This window comes from Diachasma alloeum, unplaced genomic scaffold (assembly GCF_001412515.2).
Source record: "Diachasma alloeum isolate Michigan unplaced genomic scaffold, Dall2.0 Dall_scaffold_00343, whole genome shotgun sequence".
NCBI classification, from domain to species: Eukaryota; Metazoa; Arthropoda; class Insecta; order Hymenoptera; family Braconidae; genus Diachasma; species Diachasma alloeum.
Genome location: NW_021680482.1, coordinates 854,885 through 878,554, shown reverse-complemented (window position 1 = coordinate 878,554; position 23,670 = coordinate 854,885). Strand labels below are relative to the sequence as shown.

The following is a 23,670-nucleotide window of genomic DNA, read 5'->3' as shown; positions in this document are numbered from 1 at the left end:
CCTCTCGTGAACATATCGCTTCACAAGCGACCACAATACGAAGGAATAACAAAAAAAAATAATAAAAAATTCTGTGATCAAAGGAAACATCGAGAAACTTATTTTCAGTAGAAATGAGATCTCTGGGAATTTCATTTTACTCAATCACAGAATTGACAAAGCAACACACATAGGTTTTTCTGGTCAACAAAACCGGCGACGGCCATCTACTTCAATTTTTAGTAAATTCTCCTTTAAAATGTTTCGATGCAAAGCGCGCGTGCAAGAAAGCTAGGCCATTGCGCGAAGGAATAGGTGAAGATGAGTAAACCCACTACCATTCCCATGGCGATTTATAAATTTCAAATTTCTTAACATTTTTCTTTACGAATTATCGAATATCAGAGGAATTTTTCAATCATTTAATCGTTCATAGTGGTTTAATTTTCAATAAATTTTACGAATAAAATCGCCTTACCCTCCACATTTACTTAATCGTCATACCTAATTATTTGTACGAGCTCAAAAGCCGGATATCGGCATTTCGCGGTGGTGCTTGATCATTAATTTCATTTTCATAATTTTTGGATTCGTTAGTACCAAATATGAGATATTGACGCGGAGAATTTTTGTTATAATTGTCTATTCAGCGCTCTGTACCGAGGTGAAAAATCACGGAAAATCGTTGAACACGATATGCCTGATTTTTCGATAATCTCATGATTAATTAGTCGATCAATTTCTTTATCGTCACGCTGACGTGCCTGGTGAGCAGTTCATTCCCAAGATTCAGTCGTCGAGTTGTGATGATTTTTACTTGATGGGGTAGAACGAGGGGAGAGATGTGAATAAATTTTCTGCTCTTAGTAAAATTCGCCAACTTGGCATGACAGCGTAATTACTATCCAATCAATAAAGTAAATAATCCGATCCCCTCATCCCATCTCATCTTGAAATACTCTAAATGAAATAATTTTTGAAAAACAAATAATAAGATAATTAAATCGTTTTACTCAACTTTAAAACTCAATTAGGTAGTTAAAAAAATTACGTGCATAATTTTTCTTAATTAATTTCCTTCACTGCTCCCCAGTACTTCGTGAAAACTGATTATTTCACCTCAATGACGTTTATCATTAATTCCATGTCTATAATATTTCGGTTCGTTAGTACCAAACATGAGATATTGACGCGGGAAATTGTTGTTATAATTGTTTACCCGGCGCTCTGTCCCCAGGGAAAAAATCACGGTAAATCGTTCAACACGATATGCCTGATTTTTCGAAAATCTCATGATTAATTAGTCGATCAAATTGCTTTATCGTCACGCGGATGCGCCTGGCGAGCAGTTGATTCCTAAGTCTCATGCCTCGAGCTCAAAATCACTAATTATGAAAATTTTTACTTGATGGTGTAAAACGAGGGGAGAAGTGCAAAAATAGGAATTTCAAAAAAGAATTTGAATAAATAATCCCATCCCCTTGTCTCACCTCAAAACAAATAATGAGATAATTAAACCATTTTAATTAGCTTGAAAACTCAATTTTGTTAATTAATTTCCTTCACTGCTCCCCAGTGCTTCGTGAAAACTGATTATTTCACCTCAATGACGTTTATCATTAATTCCATGTCTATAATATTTCGGTTCGTTAGTACCAAACATGAGATATTGACGCGGGGAATTTTTGTCACAATTGTTTACCCGGCGCTCTGTACCCAGGGAAAAAATCACAGTAAATCGTTCAACACGATATGCCTGATTTTTCGATAATCTCATGATTAATTGGTCAATCAAATTTCTTTATCGTCACGCCAATGCGCCTGCCGAGAAGTTAATTCCCAAGTCTCATGCCTCGATCTCGAAATAATTCATTGTGATGATTTTAACTTGATGGGGTAGAACGAGGGAAGAAGTGCAAAAATAGGAATTTCAATATAACAAATTAATTACGATCGACTCAATGACTGAATAAATAATCCCATCCCCTCGTCTCACCTCATCTTGAAATACCCTGAATGAAATAATTATTGAAAAACAAATAATAAGATGATTGAATTGTTTTAATTAACTTAAAAACTCAATTAGGTATTTATAAAGTTTACGTGCAACATGATTTTGTTAATTAATTTCCTTCACTGCTTGCTCACACGCACATCGTCAATGGTTCATTACAATTGATTATTTCACCTCGATGAGGTTTAAACCGAGGGATCGTTCCCTATTTTTCATCATTTTGTTCCTTTTCACATCATGCGATGATCAACAAATTAAAAACGTAAAAACATTAACAATAGAATATAGTCTTCCTTATTCTCGTAGACGTTGTGATGGCAGTCTTGAGTCCTGGAAAATACGATGGAATTTTTGCTCGTGGGCTGCTTCAGGCAATGACTTCTTCATAATTTCGTTATTATTAAGTTTCGCTTTTATATTCTCTGCTCGTTTTGCACTTCGATCTTGGGTTCTAACTTTGTTTTCCTTTTATTTCTGGTAAAATATTTTTTGTGGCAGTGTCTGAAAAAGAATAATGAATAAACTGTTAAACGAGAAAATGACAATTGAAAATGATTTTTTTGTTTTTTTCAGTAATCACGCGACAGTTGTTCCTTAATTTATAGTGAATTATTTATGAATTTTATGGAACATGAGTGAATTCTTCTAATTGAGCATCTAAAAATATTCTAATGCAAAAATAATTGCAATGAGCTTTTCACCTATTCTAGTCATCCATCTAGGGCTGAAATGAACCGTTGTTAATCATCAATATCTCGAAGTTGACCGAGTGAAATTGAACAATTTTTTTTTTCACTCTGAAGGTATTTTTTGCCAAACTTTTAAACCAAATTTAACATTTCCAAATCGAATCATTTGTTCACGAGATACAGGTGATTTAACAATGCTCATTTCCTTGGATTTAAAAAAGTTCTTATTTTCCAGATTTCCTCGACTTTGAATTACAGCAAAGCAATCATTGATATTTCCCCCAATTAATTTGGAATAAAATGAGGTAATGGAGTAATGAATGTAATACGTACCCGAGTTAGGACTACCTACGCCTCGACAGGCTTCTTCTTCTCCTTCTTCTTCTTGAGGAAAGATGGTGTCCTGAGTCCCTTCTTCTTCTTCTTCTCTTTCTTGGGCGATTCCTCGCTAACGCTCACGTCCTGCGACATGGAACCCTTAACATGGAAGGTCCCAACGAATAAACATAAAAAACCTCATGCACATGCAGGTGAAATCCGATCTCCAATGACTCAATTTCTCCCCAATTTTTTTTTGCATGCAAGCAGAGCCGTTTGCCAGCACTACTCAACTCGAAATAATATTCTCTCTATTTAGTTCTACTAAATCCCAAATAATCTCTAGCTCTATGGAGATGAATTTCGAAGGATAAATGCGAGAGTGATGAATTAATGTTCTTAAATCAATCCACTACAATTTCGAGAATTAATGATGATTATTATGAATGAATGATGAAAAATAATACGTGAATGATGAGTGTGATTGATGATTAGTCTCCCAGACATGACACGACATCCACTAATGGGGCCATCCCTAAGAATTTCACAATCTGGACCCTCAAAAATCATTATATGTACACAATTAATAAAAAACCATCAATAATTAAAGTATAAACCCCATGAAAATATTGTTAATCAGTAATGAATGAATGAAAGACATCTAGGGACTTCTGAGGACAATGTGCCATGAAATTTGTTCACTTAGCCCATGAGAATGTAAAAATCCGGGATAAATTATTCTCTTTTATAAAATTGAGGATAAAATTGATCAGCAAATAAAAATAACATAATTATTTTATTGTTATCCACTAAAATTTCATAATGTGGACCCTCAAAAATCACTACATGTGGCCATTCAATTATCCATCAGTAATTGGAATGTAAACCCCAGGATAATCCTCTTAATCACTAATGAATGAATGAAATGGACATCTAGAGGCTTCTGAGGACCAAATGAGTTGATAATGAGCCATGAAATTAGTATAATAAGACCATGAAAATGCAAAAATTCAGGAATAATTATTCTCCTCAAGAAAATGGAGGACAAAACTAATTAACGAATAAAAATCATGGGATACAAATTTCACAATCCGGACCGTCAAAAATCACTACATGTATACAATTAATGAAAAAAATATCAATAGTTAAAATATAAACCCCATGAAAACCCTTTTAATAATTAATGAATGAATGAAATAGACATCCAGGGGCTTCTGAGAACCAGATGAGTGGAGAATGTGCCATGAAATTAGTACAATAAGACCTTGAGAATATGAAAATCCACGGATAAGTATTCCCCTTGATGTAATCAAGGACAGACCCAATGAATTGATAAAAAATCAAACGAACCTCCTTGCTGCTGTGAGAAAACGTGCTGTGATGTGCATCAGAATGGTCTCCGTTCACGGTATTTTCTCCTGTAACACAACATAAATTGTAGAATATTTTTAACTCCAAAATAAATAAAAAAACACTGACTCTATAGCACTGACACAGCATTTTCTTGGCACATGCGATGTTTTACACTCATTACAAGACTTTATCGACAAAAATTGTAATCCAGAAAAATTGAGAATTCCCAAAACTCGGGTCCAAATGGGCGGATTTGGTTTTTCTTGAATTCAAAACTCAGCTGAGAGCTAAGTGACTTTACAGTTACTATAGTTTCAACCATTCTCAATCATCAAATTTGCCAATTAAATTGCGTGAGATAAATGTGAAAAAAATCATGAATGTTCAGCGTCATTAAAATGACATTTTGCACCGAATTATTACTCTTTTAAACATTCGTTGTTTATAAATAAATAATCCAACTTGTTCAAACTTTCGGAAACTTCATATTTTTAGACATGAAATCATTTTCTGGTAAAATTCTGAATGTTAAACAAATTTGTTACGATTTCAAACAAATGATTTTTATGGTGGAAAATTAATTATTTATAAATTATTCATAAAAATGCCTTTTTATTTAAAAAATTTCAGTTTTTAAATTATTTCATCCATCTTCCTCCAAAAGTAGAAAGGCATTCAACTAGAGAAACAATAGTCAAAGTACTGGGATACCCTTAAGCCGTTTTACCCCTCCACTACTGATTTGAATTATAAAATGAGCAGTTTAGTGTAATTCAATACATCCATCATACAGTTAGAACGTTGGGCTTACAGTTTCAGTAGACAAGATCTCACCTCAAACCGTCACGTGTCGAGAAAATGCTGTGTTGGTGTTGAAGTATGCAAAAAAAAAAATATTCAATAAAAAAAAACAAAAAAAGTGTTATTGTACTATTCGGTTAGAGAAATATTCGTAAAATCCCTTACCTCAGTGTGAAAAATGTTAGCCTGCCTAATGTATTCATTGTACCAATGATAACGTGCGTGACAATGCAGTTGCGAGGGGATGCAAATTAAAAATAAACACCACTTGGAATGAAAGACCATTGTTAATTTATTCCTTCACTTCCGATTTTATGATGCAGTGATAAAAGAAAAAATAATAAACAAGTGCACGTGATAATAATTAATGTAGATATAAAAGAGAGGACTTTTTAGCTTCAACTTCTGATCCCTTGAATAAAAGTGTCTCCATTAAATGCCCTTTCCCCTACTCTCCTCCAATTAATAATCACATTATTTTATGATTATGCAACAAAAGCAATGAGTTATGTACATTATCAGGTCGACCAGAATGACGATTATGCCAAAACATAATGGTAATATCTGTCCCTTGATCCTCTGAGATAAAGAGAAAAAAAATGAAGATAAGTAAGAAACTAAAAAAAGAAATATTCTCAACGAATGAGTAAAGCTGCAAATGCAATGAGTAGAGATTACCATTACATTTTTTACAATGTGATAACACAGCCTGTGATGATCATTGTACTCAATGGTAAATTGACAACTCTTTAAATCTCATTAGTACGATTGCAAGTTAATACAAAGCTATTTAACAATGAAAACCATAAAAACGTCCTTACAATTAATAATATTCGATGAATAATCATGATAATAATCCACGATTATTCATTTTATCCTAAATAAAGCACTTTGTGAACGCATCAAGAGAGCCAGTATTTTCATTGTCCCGCATATGAAAACATTAGATCCTACGTTTAAAAACGTAAAAAAGAGTGATAGAAATGCTTTATCAAAAATATTAAACCCTAGTCCAGCGTTTGAAATCATAATTAAAAACGCTGATCATCTCTGGAGGTAAAAAGGATCCCAACAATTCCGGAATTATTCAAAGAGTGTTCTGATAAAACACAGCGGCTCTTCAAGAGTTGAACGATCGTTGACAGAAACATCTGTTAAATTCATAGTATTGATTACTTTACATAGAGTAGTGTCTTCGTAATCAGGGACAGCGGGGGCTGGTGATGTGACCAAGGCAGAATCGAGATCCTCACTGGAGACCATTCGCTCGATCTGGATGAACTCCCTAGTGTCCACCGAGAGAATCATCAGGCATTTGAAGCAAACATCGTATTTCCCCAGTTCTTCGTCAGTTGAGTCATTCTTCAAAGCAGTTTGGACCTTTTCCACAACAACATCAGAGTCTTCTAGGACGACTTCTTCCCCATCGACGCTCGTGGTTTCTCTGTACACCGGGAGTACCAAACAAATATTACAGCGTTTCACTGGGTCGTCAGGCTCCTCCACCTGATTATTCAATTCCCTTTCCGATTCCTCAGGCACTCGCTGATCCTGCTTATCATAATGTGACGAGCAATAGCTGCACTGGGGAATCGCCAGCCCAGCACCCCCTGCCCCCCTCCCACTCATCGCAACATTATCGCAAATTGGGCATTTAACGACGAAGTCCCTGTTGCCCCCCACCCCATCAACCTCATTCATCCTGGATAACTCCAGCTCCTCCAGCGCTGAAGACACATCCGCCAAGTTGACACTCGTGTTATCATGGAAATTGATCGTTGAGAACGAGTCAGATCTCCTCAAATTTGAGGAGACGTCCCCTTGATAAACCGTCTCCCTACAGTCGTCAGAGTCGCACTCAGAGATGGTGTAGGTGTCGTGCTCGCTGTTGAGACGAGCTGATCCAGTCTCGCCGGGCTCATCCCCACACTCTGACGACATTTTCGTGTAGACACTGGTATCAGCGCTGCTTTGGCCAGTTTGGAAGGGAGTGGAGTTCCCCCCAGTGCACGAGAAGAAATCCGTCCTCGAGGAGGGTCCACTGTGCTCCGACTCGTTCTCCAGGTCCTCAGCAGGAGTCACTGCTATCTCCGGGGAATTGGGAGGCCCTGCCTCGAGGTACTGATCAGCCTTAAGCCCCTCCTCCTCCTCCAACGAGTCGTTAATCTCAGGTATTGGAGTGAGAGCTGAAGCTCTCTCGAGGCAGTCCTCAACCCCCAGCCCTTTACCATCCGCTTGATCATCCCTCGACGCTTTCACCTCCTCATCCTCGAGAATTGGCGACAGAGTCCTGTCCTTCTGCCCCTCCTCCCCCTCAACACTCGAAGATTTGAGTTCCTCGTCCTCAGGAATTGTCAGCAGATCAGACTGAAACACCTTCGGAGAGCCAGGAACACTCACCACCTTCTCCTCGTGAGTCCCCTCCTCAGGAAGATCGTCGATCTCGTCGAACTGCACGAAAGTGGAGCTCGCGTCCTTCCCCCGGATCTCATTGAAGCTCCTCTCGCTCTCCGATTCGTTCAAGTCCCACATGTAGACGACGTTCTTCTCAAAGTCTTCGCTCAGAAAATTTTCGTCTGACGTGTGAACACTCGGTGGATCCTCGTCGTGATCAGTAGCTCTGCTGAGATCGGACAGTGTCTTCTTCCTCGTCAACTCGACCTTCTCCCTGCTGTCATCGGACTTCGTGTCGTTCTCCGGAGACGACTGATCCGACTGGCTGCTGACGTTTATCGTGTTCTCGACAGAGACGTCGACGTCCAGAGATAACTCCCTGTTGCGCATCTCCCCAGAGACGTCGGATTTTTTGGTGTCTGACGCCTCCAAGACGTCAGACTTGTTGGGACTCCTCTCCACGGACGTCTTCCTCCCCTTCGTGATCTCCTTGAACTTGGCAACGAATTTTTTAACACTCTCTGATTTATTCGCGTAGAGAGAACTCTCGGTCGAGCTGCTGGAGTTGAGAGTTTCCGATTTACTCTTGTTCAGAGACTCCTCGAAGATGATGGCTTTGGCAATGAGCTGCATCTGATTCGCGTAATGCTGAAAGGCTTCCATGTCGCTCGAGAAGACCTCCCCGTTCTGATCGATGCAGCAGGAGGCCACAATCTGCTCCAGCTCCTCCCTCATCGACTCCTCGCTCTCGACGTCGATGTCAATCTCATTGAAAATAGATTTAATCTCGTTTATGAGGTTCTCGGAGCTCTTGAACAACTCCCGCGACCTCCTCCCCTCCTGGGGGGACTCTCCCAGCCCAACCGTCGGCTTCAGAAGGTCCGGAGTCACCGAAGCGACTGCCTCCTCGTTCATGGAGTTGGCGAGCTCCTTAATCTCAGTGTTAGCGTTCTCCTTGGTTCTCTTCAGATTGTAACTCCCTGGAGACGATCCCGAGGGGCTCTCAGAGCCACTCGAGACCCTGTCGATGATGTGGTGAATCAGTTCGCCAATCACGATGAACCTGGGCTCCTTGCCAATGGTGTCCTCCTCGATGGTCCTCTCCACGATCTCCTCGATCTCCCGAATCTGCCGCTCCTCCCTCAACTCCTGGTTGATCTCCAGTCCCATCTCGTCCATCACCTCATCGATTATGTGTTTGGCGACTTTGAGGGCTGTTAATTTGGCCTCTAGGATCGTCCTCAAGTCCGTCGAGAACTCCTCGTTCAGGTCGAGACAGGCGACATCAGAGAGGACGTCGTCAACGATTGCTTCGGCGTTCACCAGGGCCTCTCTCTCCCCCAGACCTGCGATCACCTCGTTTGCGGAGGTGGCCATGTCCTCGTGGAAGACCTGGTCCCGGGACTTCTCGAGTTCGACGAACGTCGAGTGCGGGAGTTCCAGGAGGTCAGAGCCACCCACTGACTGCTCGTGGTCTATGGAGTCAGCAGACATGTCTCGTTCTGTGTCTAGATCGATGGAGTTGTCGAAGAGGTCGATTGTCTGATTCAAGTCGACGGGAGTCGTGGGCTTCACTGGGCCCTCTGGAGCCTCCTGTCCAGCACTTGGCAGCATCTCCTCCCAGTAAAACTGCTCCTGCTGAACAGGCGCCTCGAAACTCTGGTTTAACGAGCCCTCGTGGGAGTATCCTGGGTACAAACACTTCTCGCAGTTCTTTTTTCCACAGTTGAAGTGCTCCTCGATGGGGTCCTCGTCTACGTCAGCTGTCGGGGTGAGGCTGTACATAACGCTGAACTGATTTGGATCCAGGTTCCAGGTCCTCGAGTTGTGGGTGTCTGGGAGGTAATTCAAGGACGACATCTTCGAGGGCGTCAGGTTGACGTTGAGGGTGTTTATGACCTCCGTCATGCTGTCCTCGCGATTGTAAAACTTCGGGAGGGGAGAGGAGAACCTCCAGGGACAGTCGTCACTCATGTCCTTCTCGAAGGAGAGCTTCAACTCCTCTTCTGTCTCGTTTATCCAGTCGTTTGCTTCGGCTTTCATGGCGCACTCGGGGATTGGGGGGGTGTTCTCCTTCAAGGAGTTGCCGTTCTCGTCGGAGAGGTTGAGGTCTCTCGAGTCCTCTGGCTCTTGCTTTATTTTGGAGCGTGGCAGGGGGTCTGAGCTGTTTCCATTCTCATCGTCGGATTCCACCTCGAGTTTAATTTCCTCGGGGTAAATTCGCTCCGCTATTGTGATGACAGAGGAGTTCGTGGGCTCTGAGGAGCTGGAGAGCCTCAAGTCCTCGGTGAGGGTGTCGATCATCTCGGGGAAGGGGGAGGCAGTGGGGAGGATTCCACGAGTGAAGGGGAGGCACTCGGAGGGGGGGTTGCCCTCGCTTTTTGTGGGTCTTGAGACTGTGAACTTCATGATTGTGTTCACCAGGCTGGGACTCTCCAGGTCGGCCATGGTGAGGACCAGGGGGAGGGAGAGCCTGGGGACCTTTGTGATGCAGTCCCTGCTGGGGCTGATCTGCAGAGCATTCTGAGATGATCTCTTCCTGCTTGGGGGACGATTGTCTGGGGCGCTGGGGGCTTCGGTTGAGGAGAATTGTCTCGCGATTTCCCTGACGAAGCCGCGGTTCTTGGGGAGGACTTTGCACGACTCGGGGAAGGTCAAGGGGACGCTTGCCTCTGGGGAGAGGCTCTCGATCCTCTCCTCCAGGGACTTACTCGTGAAACGAATGAAATTTTCACTGCTCAGGGTCTTATACTCCTTGTAACGTTTGTCGTACTCGTTGAAGAATTTACAACGATCTTTTATGTACGGCTTGGGCTTGAATTTTGGAATTACTAAGGAGTGCTTTATTATTATGGGGCTCTTGGGGATCGTTATCGAGGTTATTTGGGGCTTTTGACGCTCAGCTATTCGGTCTAGTCTGATGACTTGGATTTGGCCGGTTTGGTACAGGGGCGACCACCAGGGTGCTGCAGCGTCCTCGTCACTGGTGCTCGATTTATTATCTGGAAAAGGATAGCGTCGAAACGGACCTGCAATACCTGATCTTTTTCTCAGTGATCCTTTCTTGGGTATTTTTCAAACCGAATTTTTTCGAGACTCGCTCTGTCGCACTCACGAACCGCTCGCACCCGACACTCGATGGTTTTGAGGTTTTTTTCGCTTGCAGAAGTGAAGAGATTTTCTGATTATGGACTGTTTTTTGGGCAGGGGTGGAAGAGGTCAGCAGCGATGTTCGTCTTTATGGGTGTCTTGGGTTTGATGGGGGTGGAAAATTTTTGGAAGTTTAGGATTAATATACACGACTGAAAATATTAATTTTGTAAAAACATTCTTTAGCTTTTATCCTTCTCCATAAAAAATTTCCAATTTTGTATTACGTATTCTCATAAATTCAGAGATATTTCCCAGAAAGTAATCCATTATTTGAATTCAAGCTGCTCGATTTCCACTCAAATGCAAGTTAAGATTTTGATGAATATTATTTATAAAACCATGGCAGGTAGATGAATTTCGATGGAAATCTAGAAATCAATTATTTAAAATCAATGATTTTACATGACTCAACTGCAAGCTCAGTTTTTACTCAATATATTTTCGAGACCAAGAGAGGGATAAATTTTTATGAAAACCATTGTAGCTCCAATTTTGGTCTGCAAAAAATATTTCTACAAAATTTTTGCTGCATCTTCTAGATATCGACAGTTTTTCCAAAATTTCATCCTCAATAAATCGATCAAAGAGGAGAGATCAACTCAACTTAAAGTTCACATTTTGAACCTTTTATGCAGCTCTAGAAAAACTTCACTCTCCACTATTTCCCAAGAACTGATCCTCAATAAATTAAATTAAATTAAAAATAATTCCATTATTATAGTTTCTATTCTTGAATTAAAAAATAAAAAATCACTCAACTCCAAGTCAAGTTTTTCCTCCATATCCATGAATCAGATACAGATGAAGAAATTCCCATAAGTAGAAAATAAAATCCACTCCAAAATTCCCCATCTCCCACCAATCCCGAGACATTGACGAACGAATTAATACCCAAAAATCACCAATTGCCTATAATCGCCATCTCCTCATCCCCCTTCCCCACTGAATCAAATCCAAACACTAGCCACCACACAGCAGTGCAAAATGCAAATGAACCGAGGATTAAATAGTGATTAAAAAGCATAATTAGCGTGCACCTAGATTGGTGCGAGCGTTTTGTGATAACGATCATGTTTGTGGGAAAATAAAGCGGCATGAATAAAAAAAAATGAGCCTTGAGGAAAAATGAATGTGCATGCACAAGGTGAAACATTGATAACAAAAGCTGGGGGTGTGTTTCAACCCCACTGGACAGAGCTACCCCACTTACCTCTTCTCACAGACTCGTTCCTCGGTTCCATCGCGCAGCGACGCATCTCATTGAGGAACTGGGTCGTTGCATCAGCTATCAACGAATAAATGACATATTTCATGCAAACGTCACGACAATTTATCTCTGAATAATTGTTGGGGGGATGTTTGAGATGGAGAATAAAAAGGGGAGAATTTAAAGGCAAACGCCCTTCAAGTCCAGAAAATTTCCTCCAGCGTCTCACCTTCGAAATTATGCTTTGAGAAATCATTAATCCCCTTGTGTTGAACCTGTGGTGCCTCCGTCACCCTAACAGCTACTGTCCTATTTGCATCGTCCACCTTGGCATGCCCATGCGTCTCTCCTAATTCATGCAGTTTACAAAATGCTCATGCAATTATGTGGTATCAAATTATCGTTCTTCAGGGGCAAAACAATATTCGTGAAGTGTTTTTTAATTTAAAAAATTTAGGGGTGAAGTTATTGGTGTTTTAATTGTTTTTGAGGACCAGGAATTCCTGGGACTTACCGTCACTCAGGACAACTTCCGGTTGACTTGGCGCAGGCACTTTTTTCTTTTCTATCCGCAATACACGTGGTTCTGGGGAAAAATGAAATGTTATGCGATCAAATTTTGGGGATTTTAAATTTCTTTTTATCTGTGCTCAATGACAGAAATGGTCTCCAGATGACTTTATAAATTGATTTCTATCAGTTTTTAATTATTTCTGTTTACGAAAAATAGATATGATTAAAATTTAGATTTCCCGGATTCTCTCAATACTAAAAATAATTGAAATGACAAAATTGTGAATTTCTTCTATTTTCAAATCGATGATTTTTAAATTTTTTGAGGATTCTTACCATCTCTGCTCTCCTCTTCCGTCTCAGACGTAACTGAAACTGGCGACTGAATGGGACTTTTGGCAGTGCTGGATTCGTGCGTCGCTCGACTAATATTGAACGACGACAGGGCCTCTGACTCAGACTGTGATTCCTCGTAGGGATCACCCTTTGTCTTACGTGCAACTTCTTTTTTGTATTGATCAAGCTCCTGATCCGTAACAGCGTCGAATGGATTTTTGGCATAGGGAGTTTTGTACACCATTGCATTGTGCTGGAATCCACGCTGAATTATTCCTTTACTGGCAGCTCCAACGAGCACCACTGATTCTCCGGTTGCACTGATTGAGGCATCCTGCAATTATGAATGAAACGAATTGAAAAATCATATTTACCTATTTTTAACGTTGAATTTCAAATTATCTCGGTGTTGAGGGACGTAACGAAATAAATTAATTCCATACAAGCATCAGCTTTATAGATTTTTCAATTTATTTTGACTGTTTTTTAAAATCATTTTCTTATAAAAAAATCATGGGAATAGCAAACCTCATTTGCTAAATAAAATCAATTTTTCGTAGAATGGACTCCATAAAAATGACTTTTAGGATTAAAAATTGATTGATAAGATCATTGTAAAAGTTTTCGTAATCTAGTAATTTGAATAAAAGACTTCATGTTCCAAATAACAAATAAAATAAATAAGAAATAAATGAAATAAAAAATACATAAAATATTTTCAACAGTACTTCATGTCCTCAGTTATGAAAAGAATTAATAAATAGTCTCATTAAATCCATACCTGCATTTTCTTAGCTTCCTCCCACGAGACCCCCTCAAGAATATGTGACTGTGGTCCTGCCGATATTTTATCCGCTCTCCTGTTGTCCTTAATCTGTTGCTGAAGTGTCTTAAACTCCCTCGGATTTGTATTCTTCGGTACAAACTGTAGTGCACTATCGATCCTAACTGGTGTGCTGCTGTGAGTTGGCGATCCCTCGGACACCCACTGCAGACAAAACCAGAATTTTTTTCCTCACGTTAGACCCATTGACAATATCAATAAATCGAATTACTCTTTTGTGAATCAATAAAGCACCTGAACAAGCCGAATGAAATGACTCTCTCGTGTAATGTGTGCCTGTATATCCGAACGGTACGCGTCAAAATCAATAATTTATCCAACAATAATCAGTCATTAACGAATTCTGAGGGTCGACATCTGGTTTTGTCAATACAGTGGATGCATACCGAGGCCACCGAGAATAAAATAAATGACCAACAGGCACACATTCATTCAGAGTCATTGTGAAATGATTGATAAATTCTCTACGTGAAATTAATATCGTGAAATCCACAGAAACTGAAAGGATATTCATCCCACTAGAGGAGTAACTAATGATTATTGATTAATGAAAAATAAAATCATGAGGAAATATTAATTTAGGTGAAAATAAATCCATAGTGTATCGCATTGTCGATGAAATGCCAATGTCGTGAGGTATTCCAGGCCCAAATGATAGCAAAACAGGTAATTTAATTGAGATTGACACCGGTGATATGCCCCATGCGCACCAAAGTACTGATGATCTAGCAAATAGATATAAATAAATTGAATTCGACTCAGTCTGAATAAAGTCCCAGTAACTGGGGGGGAGAGTTCCCATTTACCTCCTCTGCATTCTGTTCCACCCACTATAAATAAAAAAAAAGCCAAGAAAAACATGACATTAGATTAAAAAAAAAGATCACAAAAACCTGGAAATCAATAAAACTTAAAAAACCGAAGAAAATAGGGAGTGGTTTAATCTCAGTGTATGTGTCACCGAAATACTATCAACATTTGTTCCACATTCACACGTAGCATGCCCTATTTTTACCATTACAAATAAAACAAAACTCCGAGTAATTGTCGTTTTAATCAGTAATTTTTATCACCTTTATTTCAACATCGAAAAAAGCTACAGAAAAAAAACAGTGACACCTTCTTATTTATGTGTTAACAATGCTACACGATTTAATATCTCATGGAAGCGACTAAAGCTGAATAAAACCCACGAAGAAAATGTCCTTTAAATGTACCAAGTTAAAACACGTGATGAAAAATACTTTACAAATTAATCCATTTGATTATTTAATTATCATTCTGGCACTTGAGAGGAATCAATGGCATGAGTGTAAAGTGCTCACAATATAAGAAAAATTATTGCACGTTAAAATGATAATAAAAACCCCAATAAATGGAATGTTCTAATGACAAATTAAAAATTAAAAATTGATTTGTTCAAATCGCAATTAAAATTGGAATGTCAGAATATTTGATTTGTGGATAATTTCGTTGAAAAGTGCAATATTTCACTCTGATACTCCCTAACGCATAAATCTATCTCAATATAGTATTTTTTTCATTAATCTCACAAGCTTGGAAACCGCCTCAAGCATCCAGCTGTCGTATATAATTGCGCAGATAATCTCATTAGTAAAAACACGTAGACATTTCCAATAGATTATGTAAAGCGTAACACATAGAAACATTTATGCTTTTTTATAAAATTCTCTCTTAATTATTCATCAATATTATCGGCTATTTTATCTTCGTAGTTCTATTTCATTCGAGGGAGATGAATTATCAGTTGTATTTTACCTTTCCAATATTTTTACGCAATTAGATTACCCAAGTGAGGAGTGAGCTCCCCTGACAGTCAACTAATAAGGGAATATCTGTTGAAATGAACGCGACAGCCTCCAACGTGTTTTTTTTTCAATTCGATGTTTTCAGGTAAAAAGAAATAATCTATTACTTTAAAAAAAAAAAAGCGTACTTTCTAATCGTTGATCTCAAGGAGGCGATTGACTAGTTAGATTTATTGGTCTACTGCAAACTCGCGAAAGAAATATTTTCATCTGTCAACACTGAGAGACAACTGCACTGGGAATTATGACATGTATTGACGTGCAAAGTACCGACGAATCCTAATGTTTCATGTTCTAGTACTGACTAATTAATTTCCTTGGAATGTTTTCGGCTTATTTATTCTTTTTTATTCTCAAATGTAATGACTTCTACCTTGGTGATTTTCTTGGGATCTGGCGTTCCAGTCTCCAGGATTTCAACTTTCTGGTAGACGTTCGGTGAGTTTAACCAGTGTGTTCTGTCGAATCCTTTGCGTCCACCCTTCCAGAGTCTGGAAATTCAAGACAATTATCAATTATTCAGCTAATTTGTTAATTCGTTGCTGTTCAGAAATTTTAATTGATTTTGTTAGCGATTGGGTTGAACAAAATGACTCAATTTCAATTTAAGGATATTCAAGTATCTTTTGCAGTTTGGTACAGACCACACTATAGACTCAAACATTTTCAATCATCAAATTTGTCGATTAAATTACGTGAGAATAATTTCTCTTTTTATCCTGGAACTTCCCTCATTCTAAAAAAAAGTTCACAGTTCTCTATCCCCTTTCGATCCTGAGATATTTGTAAAAGATTAAATCACAAGTTTAGTTAAAATTTGATTTCACTCCGTAGAACATCAGTTTTTTGTAGTATATCTATGCCAATCTAAGAAAGATATCGAGATTTCTAACTTTCTACTACACAGAGTAATTAATCTCTTTTCTCATTAATATTTTCATTAATATTTTTCAGTGCATCGCAGATACGAGAATTTTTAGAGTGATTTTTCTTCCAGATCTTCTGTAGTTCTAACAAAAATTGAATTAAAATTCCCTGTACCACTCCTGTGATGAATATCTCGAATGAAGCCTGAAAGATATTTCCCAAATCCCAATTGTTTCCCCAGTTTACTACACTGAAACATTGATTTCTTCCTTTAATACTTTTCCCAAAGAGATCCAAAAATATTTGTAGCTATTTAATATCTAGATCTTTCTTCACTCCGAAAAAAATCCCATTAAATCTGCATTAAAAAATCCCACAAAAATCCCATAAAATCTGCGTTAAAAAAAACCCTTCACCCGAACAATAAACAAAAAGCAATTCTCAAAATCCATCAAAAACAATAATGAACCCCATAAAATAAATCAACCAACCCCTGTCTATAATTCTCCTCCTCCTCCAGCAAATACCCAAGCGAAGAAACAGCAGGTGGCACCTCGACATCATTCCTGGGTCTCGGCGGTTCGCTCTTAACAAGTGGATGTCTGTAAATATACCCAGTGCGGAAGCCAGCATTATCGAGCATCCTCATGAGTGCCTCAAACTCAGTGCTGCCGATTCTCCAGCGTTTCTCGAGTTTCTCAGCCAGTGCAGGTGGCTCAGTGATGGTGCTGTAATGAGGGACAGGTTGTCTCCTCGACGCCTCGAAGATGGCCTTCTTGGCTTCTTCAGAGATGAGTGAGATATTCTCAAGGCCAGCTGGCATGAGTTTCAACTGAGTCTCGCAGGCAAGCACAGTATTATAGACATTATAGAAAGCCTCCTCAATGGTCTCCCCACAGCAGAGAGCACCTCTATTCGTCAGCAGCATGACCTTGTTGATGGGTCCAAGATTCCTGGCGATTTTCTCCTTCTCCTCAGGCTCAACAGCCTCTCCAATCCACTGGTGCGTTGACACCTCTCCAATGACAATGCTCTCCTGGCCAATTGGAAGGATTCCACCCTTCAAGGAAGACACTGCTGTCACTGATGGTGTCGTTATGTGAATGATACACTTGATATCTGGCCTGGCAGCGTGTATCGTTGAGTGCAGCTGAAAACCACCAATGTGAACACCAAAATTCGTCGTTCCCTGCTCGACAATCTGGCCCTGCATGTCGACCTTAACCAGACTCGAGGCTGTCACCTCGTGGTAGAGGAGACCGTATGGATTCACCAGGTAGTGCTGCTGGTCCTGATTTAGGCGGGCTGTTATCTGGCCTCCAACACCCTGGGTCCAGCCGTAGAGATCCAGGAGTCTGAACACAGCTGCCAACTTGCAGCGGAGGAGTTTCTCGCCTTTGGCGTAGCCCATGCTTTCTACACCTTTAGAATGATAATTAGAGGAGATTATTGATGAATGAAAGATAACGGGAATGACTCTCTTGAAATGGTCATTACATGGAATTTAACGTAATTAATGTGGAGATTGATGAAGAGAGGAATGGGGTATTACAGAATACAGAAGATGATTAGGAGTGAGGATAATGATTCTGATATGATTTCGTGTAAACAAAAAATAAATAGGTGTAATCGAATGGAGAATTGTGTTTTGAAAGAATTTCAAGGTAAAACACGTGATGAGATATATTTTATCAATTAAAACAATTCAGTAGTGAAGTGGTAAAACGGTACAAGTCAATTTTGACTATTGACCAGTTTTCAATGAACATCTCAGAATCTAAAGGAGATAACAAAGTTTTTGTTATAACCTTTTTTGTAGAGCCGATTGAGAGCTACAACAAATGTAATTACGAAAATTTCGCTGTCTCCCTTAGAGTCCGAAGTATTCCTCAAAAACTCAACTGGGAGATAAGTTGACTTAAGCCGTTTTACCACTTCGCTACTGAATTGATTGTTTAATTAATATTCTAAAAATCGAGAGGAATCAGCTTATTTAAAAAATGATAAAATTCGAAATGAATGGGATGTTCAAAACAACTTGAAAATAAAAATGATTTGTTAAATTAGTAATTTAAAAAAATTTGCTAAAAATTTGTTTGTTAAAAATTTGTTTTTTTTTTAAATGTTAGACTATTTGATTTGATAATAATTTCCTTGAAAAGTGTAATATTTCAATCTAATACTCTTCATCGTATGAATCTATCTTAATATATTTTTCATCCCTTACTAATTTCATTAGTAAAACACGTCGGCATTATCAATAGATTTTTACGTCAAACCTAACAAATAAAGACATTTATCCATTTTATGAAATTCTTTTCTAATTATTGTCATCAATATTTTCGTCTATTTTATCTTCATATTTTCATTTGCTTCCAACTCGATTAACCCAAAACGTATCTATTAATTAATGGTGGCTTGAAGAATGTTAAATGGTTTTGATAGAAAATGATTTTATCAGTTACAAAAAAAATTATGATTGTTTTTTCTTAGAATCACCTGTTGGCGATATAAACAAAAGAACACAAACCTCGAATATCGTTAATTGGCATCACGCAGTTGGAGTTTTTGAACACATTTGAGTTGAATCGACTGCCCTGCGCTCCCATCATGTCCGAAATCTGTTGCAAGAGGCCAGAGGGTCCTGAGCCATTGCTCATCTGTGTCTCGATGATACGTTCCAATTCTTCCCTGAACAATTTCGAGTTCATCATCATCTCGACTCTTCGTCTCCTCTCCATCTCCCTCACGTCCTGATGGGGATAACAACGGATTAAAGAATTTCTTGAGTCAAATGTGGACGTCCGCATGAAAAGGGACCACTTTGTCGATTCTAGTTTCCGAGATATTCACGTTTTTCTCTTGCCAACTCCCATTTAAACCCATGTTAAATTATTTTTTCGATCTTCTTTAGCGTCGTCACTCTTTACGCTATCAAGTTCATTCTGGGCTCGAAATGTTCAGAATCAGATCAAGATTATAGGAATATACATAACTCCAATAGTGCCAAAGTGGTCCCTTTTCATGCGGACGTCCACAAATGATGTACAAGACAATAATTTACAAGAGTCGAATTATTTGTTTAAACATTTGACGAGTGAAGACGAGTTTAATTTCCTTATGCGAGAATTACTACGTCAGTGCTGGTTACAAAGATTCTTCGATGAAGTAACGTACTTAGTTGTGCTGATGATGGATAGATGTATGAATTTTCCTGATTTCTATAAATTTTTATGGAATAATGGAATTATAGTTTCCATAGTTTTTTTTTTAAATCAAATTCGCAGTTTCCATTGCTTTTTTAAATCGATTTATCAATTTTCAATGACGAAATCCCTTGGAATTTTAGTGGAACTGTCCCTTGATGACAACTTTCAAGAACTGAAAATTTCAGTCAGAAATATTAAAATATGAAAGCCATTTTTTAATTAGGAATTCAGAATTCTGGCTTCACTCGTCAAATGTGTAGAACAAAAAAGTGCTTTCCTCATTTGAATTGTCAATAATTTTAAATAAATGGAAAAATCAAAAATACATTCATCTGAACTTTCCTGATTCCTATTAATTTTCATATAATAATTGAATTGAAATTTAAATTTTGTGAATTATCAATGATGAAACTCCTTGAAAATTCAGTGGAACTGTCATTTAAAGAAAATTTTTAAGAAATCTACAGAAAATGTCAGCTAAAATTCACAGTGATACCAATTTTAGTATCAGTAAATTTAAATTCTCAGCACATAATTAGCACATTAATGCGTGTTTTAAATTCTTTTTTCACATTTTCCGAGAAACTGGTGTATAATTCGCAGTGGTTCAATGTCCTTCGTCACCATGAGTACAGCCATGATATACAGCTCAGGACACTTATGTTTCATCACTTTTTCATTCACTACATATTTGTCTTTCTTGACGCAAAAAAAATAACTCATGATAATTACTATTCACTTGTTGATGGTTGACTCGAATAAAACTTGTTCACGATAAAAATCCTCTCATTTAATCGTTTAAGATACTCACCGCTTCAATATCAGCTGGTCTCATCTTACTTTTCTCCTCTTCCGTCAGGCCGTCCATCACGCCATTTGTGTGAGGCTCTGTGAGCTCCTGCTGACTTGTGTCCGCCATCCTCGGGTCTCCCCCAGCTATCTGCGACTGAAACAATAAACGCCCAAAAACATGAGGAATCGTTGATCACAAAAATGGCCTGAAGGCATAAGTTGATCATTAATTCTTCATTTATTTTTCTGACCTCATCGTCGTCATTCAAGGCTACATATTCGTCGAGAGATTTGAGTAAAGATTGATTTAGGGAATTTGCATACAATGTTAAGTGCAGCATTGTTCCTCCACTCATCATTTCACTCGGTAATTACCGCATTTCATCAAATTTTATTCATTGCAAGGGCTCAATAAAAGTACAGCACTATCATTCACTCTGTTCTGATTAAGTTTTAATAGTATTTAATATTTTTTAATGGGTTTCAATAGTTTTTTTAATGGTTAATAGTCTTTAATTGGCTCGAGGTGTGGTGGGTCCACAATCGAGTGTAATGATGGAAAATATTTGGAGAACGTTTCTTTAATTCACTTTTAATGATGAAAAAGTAGGTGAAATTCATTACTATTGAAGAATGACGACACTTTTTTCGAGTTACGAAAGCCTTTTTAGACTACCGACCGATAAGGAAGGCTCTGGCATCTAACGCGGTATACTGTGGAAATTGTTACATCACTGAAGTCTGTGCGCACTGTACTCTGGTGTATACTGGAGACGTCTGCCAAATGCTAATGAATACGACCGATTTTATTACGTGTTAATGCCCCCCGAAGAATCAATTGCAAAACTTCTAGCTGGGATTTAGGAAGCACATGAATTGTAAAACAAGGAAGTGTTTGTTCATCTATTAAGATTCGGTACGCAGAACATGAATAGATAAATACATAAAATATGGTTTGCTAAATGGAAAAAGACCTTTATTAGCCATTTTTTTAATTTTTAGCCAAATTTCGAGGACAATTTTTCTACGTAAACAACCTTGGTCCACAGATATTCCAAAGATATTTCAACGAAAAGTGTTTTTTTTGTGATCAAAATAAATACAAAACAAAAGTCATTCGAAATCTCGATCGGGTAATAGACGTATCTCTCCAGGTGTCGCTGAAAATTTAAAAAATCTGTTTTCCCTTCATATGGTGAAAGAATATCGGTACTGATCATTCCTACAGTCAGATTCCAATTATTGTTATAAAAAGAAAATGAAAAAAGAATCAGAAAGGGATAATCGTCTTGAAAATGCATTTTTTTTCTTCTTTTATGTCGGCGGGAACTTTGAATGATTTTTTTTCTTCAAGTATTAGAGGGATATCAATATTTGAGCAAGAAGAAACTATAAAAATGCAAAAAAGTGGGCGGGAGGAAATAAAAAATAATAATTTTTCAATGTCTCTGGAAAGTTTGAAAATCGATATATTTTTTCGAATAATGGAAGAATACCCATAAATTCGATTTCTATCCTTGCCTTTTAATAGAATGAATATAGCAAATGACAGAAATTGAGAATTGGAGACTATGAATTTTATTGGATTATTATGATGTGATTATTATTATTGTTATTATTATTATTATTATTATTATTATTATTATTATAAGAAACATAAGTTTCTCAAAATCACCCAACAGTAACAATCAGTAACTTGATTTTGGAAACTAGAAATTTTTTTCCCCGTATGTGGCGAAATGTTTGAGGTCCAAGTGATCATAAAAAGAACACATCCAGCCCAACAGTTCTAACCATAACCGGACAGCTCAAACTTCACTGATCTTATACGCGAATTGAATAAATAAATAAATAAGAATTAAATAGTCCAATTAAAAATTGCTTACTTAATCATTTAAGGGGGATAAGCACATGCAGTCATCTGGTGAAATAATGAATTGAATATTGTTGTCAGATGGTTGAAAGAGTCTTTTTGTTATCATTGATAAAAAGAACGTAAAAAATCGGTTATCAAGAAATTATCGTCGAATGACTCAATGGAGGTCTTCAAATGCATCTAATCTCTCGTGATGGTTGACTATTCGAATGACTCCGGCGTGAATGACCTTTCGAGAATCGAATAAAGGGGATGACGTCAGGCTGACGGGTAATTCGTTGGAATGACAACGATGAAAAAACATGTCTCCAAGTTCACGAATCGGTTGGGAAAAAGGGGCGAGGGTAATGAATTGAGTTGATTCAAGGTGTACCCCTGACATTTCGACGATCATTTTTACTGGTGGCTCGATTATCGTCGTCTGATCGGGTAATTAGTCGATGCATACGGGAAAATGGGGATGGAAATGTGAAGTACTTGAAGGGATCGATTTCTGGGGGAAAGGGAAGGGAGAAGGGCGATCCTTTCATGGCTTGGGGTATTTTTAATTGTTTTGATGGGGAGCGGGTTCAGGGGGAATGTCAGGCGACGCTTTTTGTTGGAAAACTCATCAGTCGCGTAAAAAGGTTTTATGAAGTTTTCGTGTAGAACTGGTCGTTCTCGGGGTGAATAATTATAAAAAATTTCAAACATTTTTTTACTGAAATTTTCGGTACTTCTTAGAAATAGTTATCATGTTATAGCTCCAAATTTCAGGGAATTTCGGAATTTAAAATTTAAAAAATCCGTCAAAATCGACTCAACAAAATGGTACCAAGGAAACAAGAGCTCTCCCACTTCAGCATCCAATAAATCCCCCCGCGATGTTTTATAGTGACGTGCACTCAGGGTTCATACTCCTCACTTTTAATACGTAAATGGGGCATTTTATCCGTCGACGCGTCGTGCTAATAATAACCAAACGGTTACGCGACAAGAGAATGCCACGCCTAGGTCTCCAATCGTTCCAGCCTTCGTGTACATTTTTTCGATTTTTTTTTCTGCAGCCGAGATAAAACGGAAGTGATTCCACGAGACAATGGAATCACCAACCCCTTGACATTAAATAAATATCAAGCAATGTTATCGCACTTCAGCAGCATAAACCCATCAACTGAATTAACTAAATTCATCAGCTTAACGAATCCCACGATTTGATGTATCGTTAAGTGATAAGAATTTGGGGATTGGTCAGTGTGTCGATGGGTCTGGCATCTCATTCGAGGTCAGAAACACCTGCATGGCAACTAGAGTGGATCAATAGAAACCATGGGCTCTGCCTAGCACGTGTCACCACTACACAATCAATTCGTTCAACCCCCACCACCACCACCACCAGCAGCAGCAGCAGTTCAGGCAGTCACAATGGATCCAGCTCGGTGTAACTTTCATGCAAGGAATAACCCTCCAATTCTGCCAACCCCTGGAGCCCTTGCAGCCCTTGAAATTTCCTCCCT

At 38.6% G+C, this 23,670-nt stretch overlaps 1 protein-coding gene across 10 annotated transcripts in view; it reads right to left on the bottom strand.

The window, feature by feature from the left end:
• Positions 1–5,422: 5,422 nt before the first annotated feature.
• LOC107040785 overlaps positions 5,423–23,670 on the bottom strand; it is a 50,972-nt gene continuing 32,724 nt past the window's right edge. For 6 of the 10 annotated variants that reach the window (XM_015261018.1, XM_015261019.1, XM_015261023.1 and 3 more), the window contains 11 exons: positions 20,318–20,452; positions 18,828–19,050; positions 16,789–17,719; positions 15,804–15,921; positions 14,408–14,431; positions 13,539–13,745; positions 12,758–13,091; positions 12,423–12,494; positions 12,138–12,257; positions 11,912–11,986; positions 5,423–10,550 (listed from right to left, as the gene is read on the bottom strand). In XM_015261018.1, coding sequence (XP_015116504.1) covers positions 6,238–10,550; positions 11,912–11,986; positions 12,138–12,257; positions 12,423–12,494; positions 12,758–13,091; positions 13,539–13,745; positions 14,408–14,431; positions 15,804–15,921; positions 16,789–17,719; positions 18,828–19,050; positions 20,318–20,425 — 6,525 coding nt within the window. In that variant the 5' untranslated portion in view covers positions 20,426–20,452 and the 3' untranslated portion in view covers positions 5,423–6,237. The remainder of the gene's footprint in view (positions 10,551–11,911; positions 11,987–12,137; positions 12,258–12,422; positions 12,495–12,757; positions 13,092–13,538; positions 13,746–14,407; positions 14,432–15,803; positions 15,922–16,788; positions 17,720–18,827; positions 19,051–20,317; positions 20,453–23,670) is intronic. The other 4 variants (XM_015261024.1, XM_015261017.1, XM_015261026.1 and 1 more) reach the window with 4 other exon arrangements.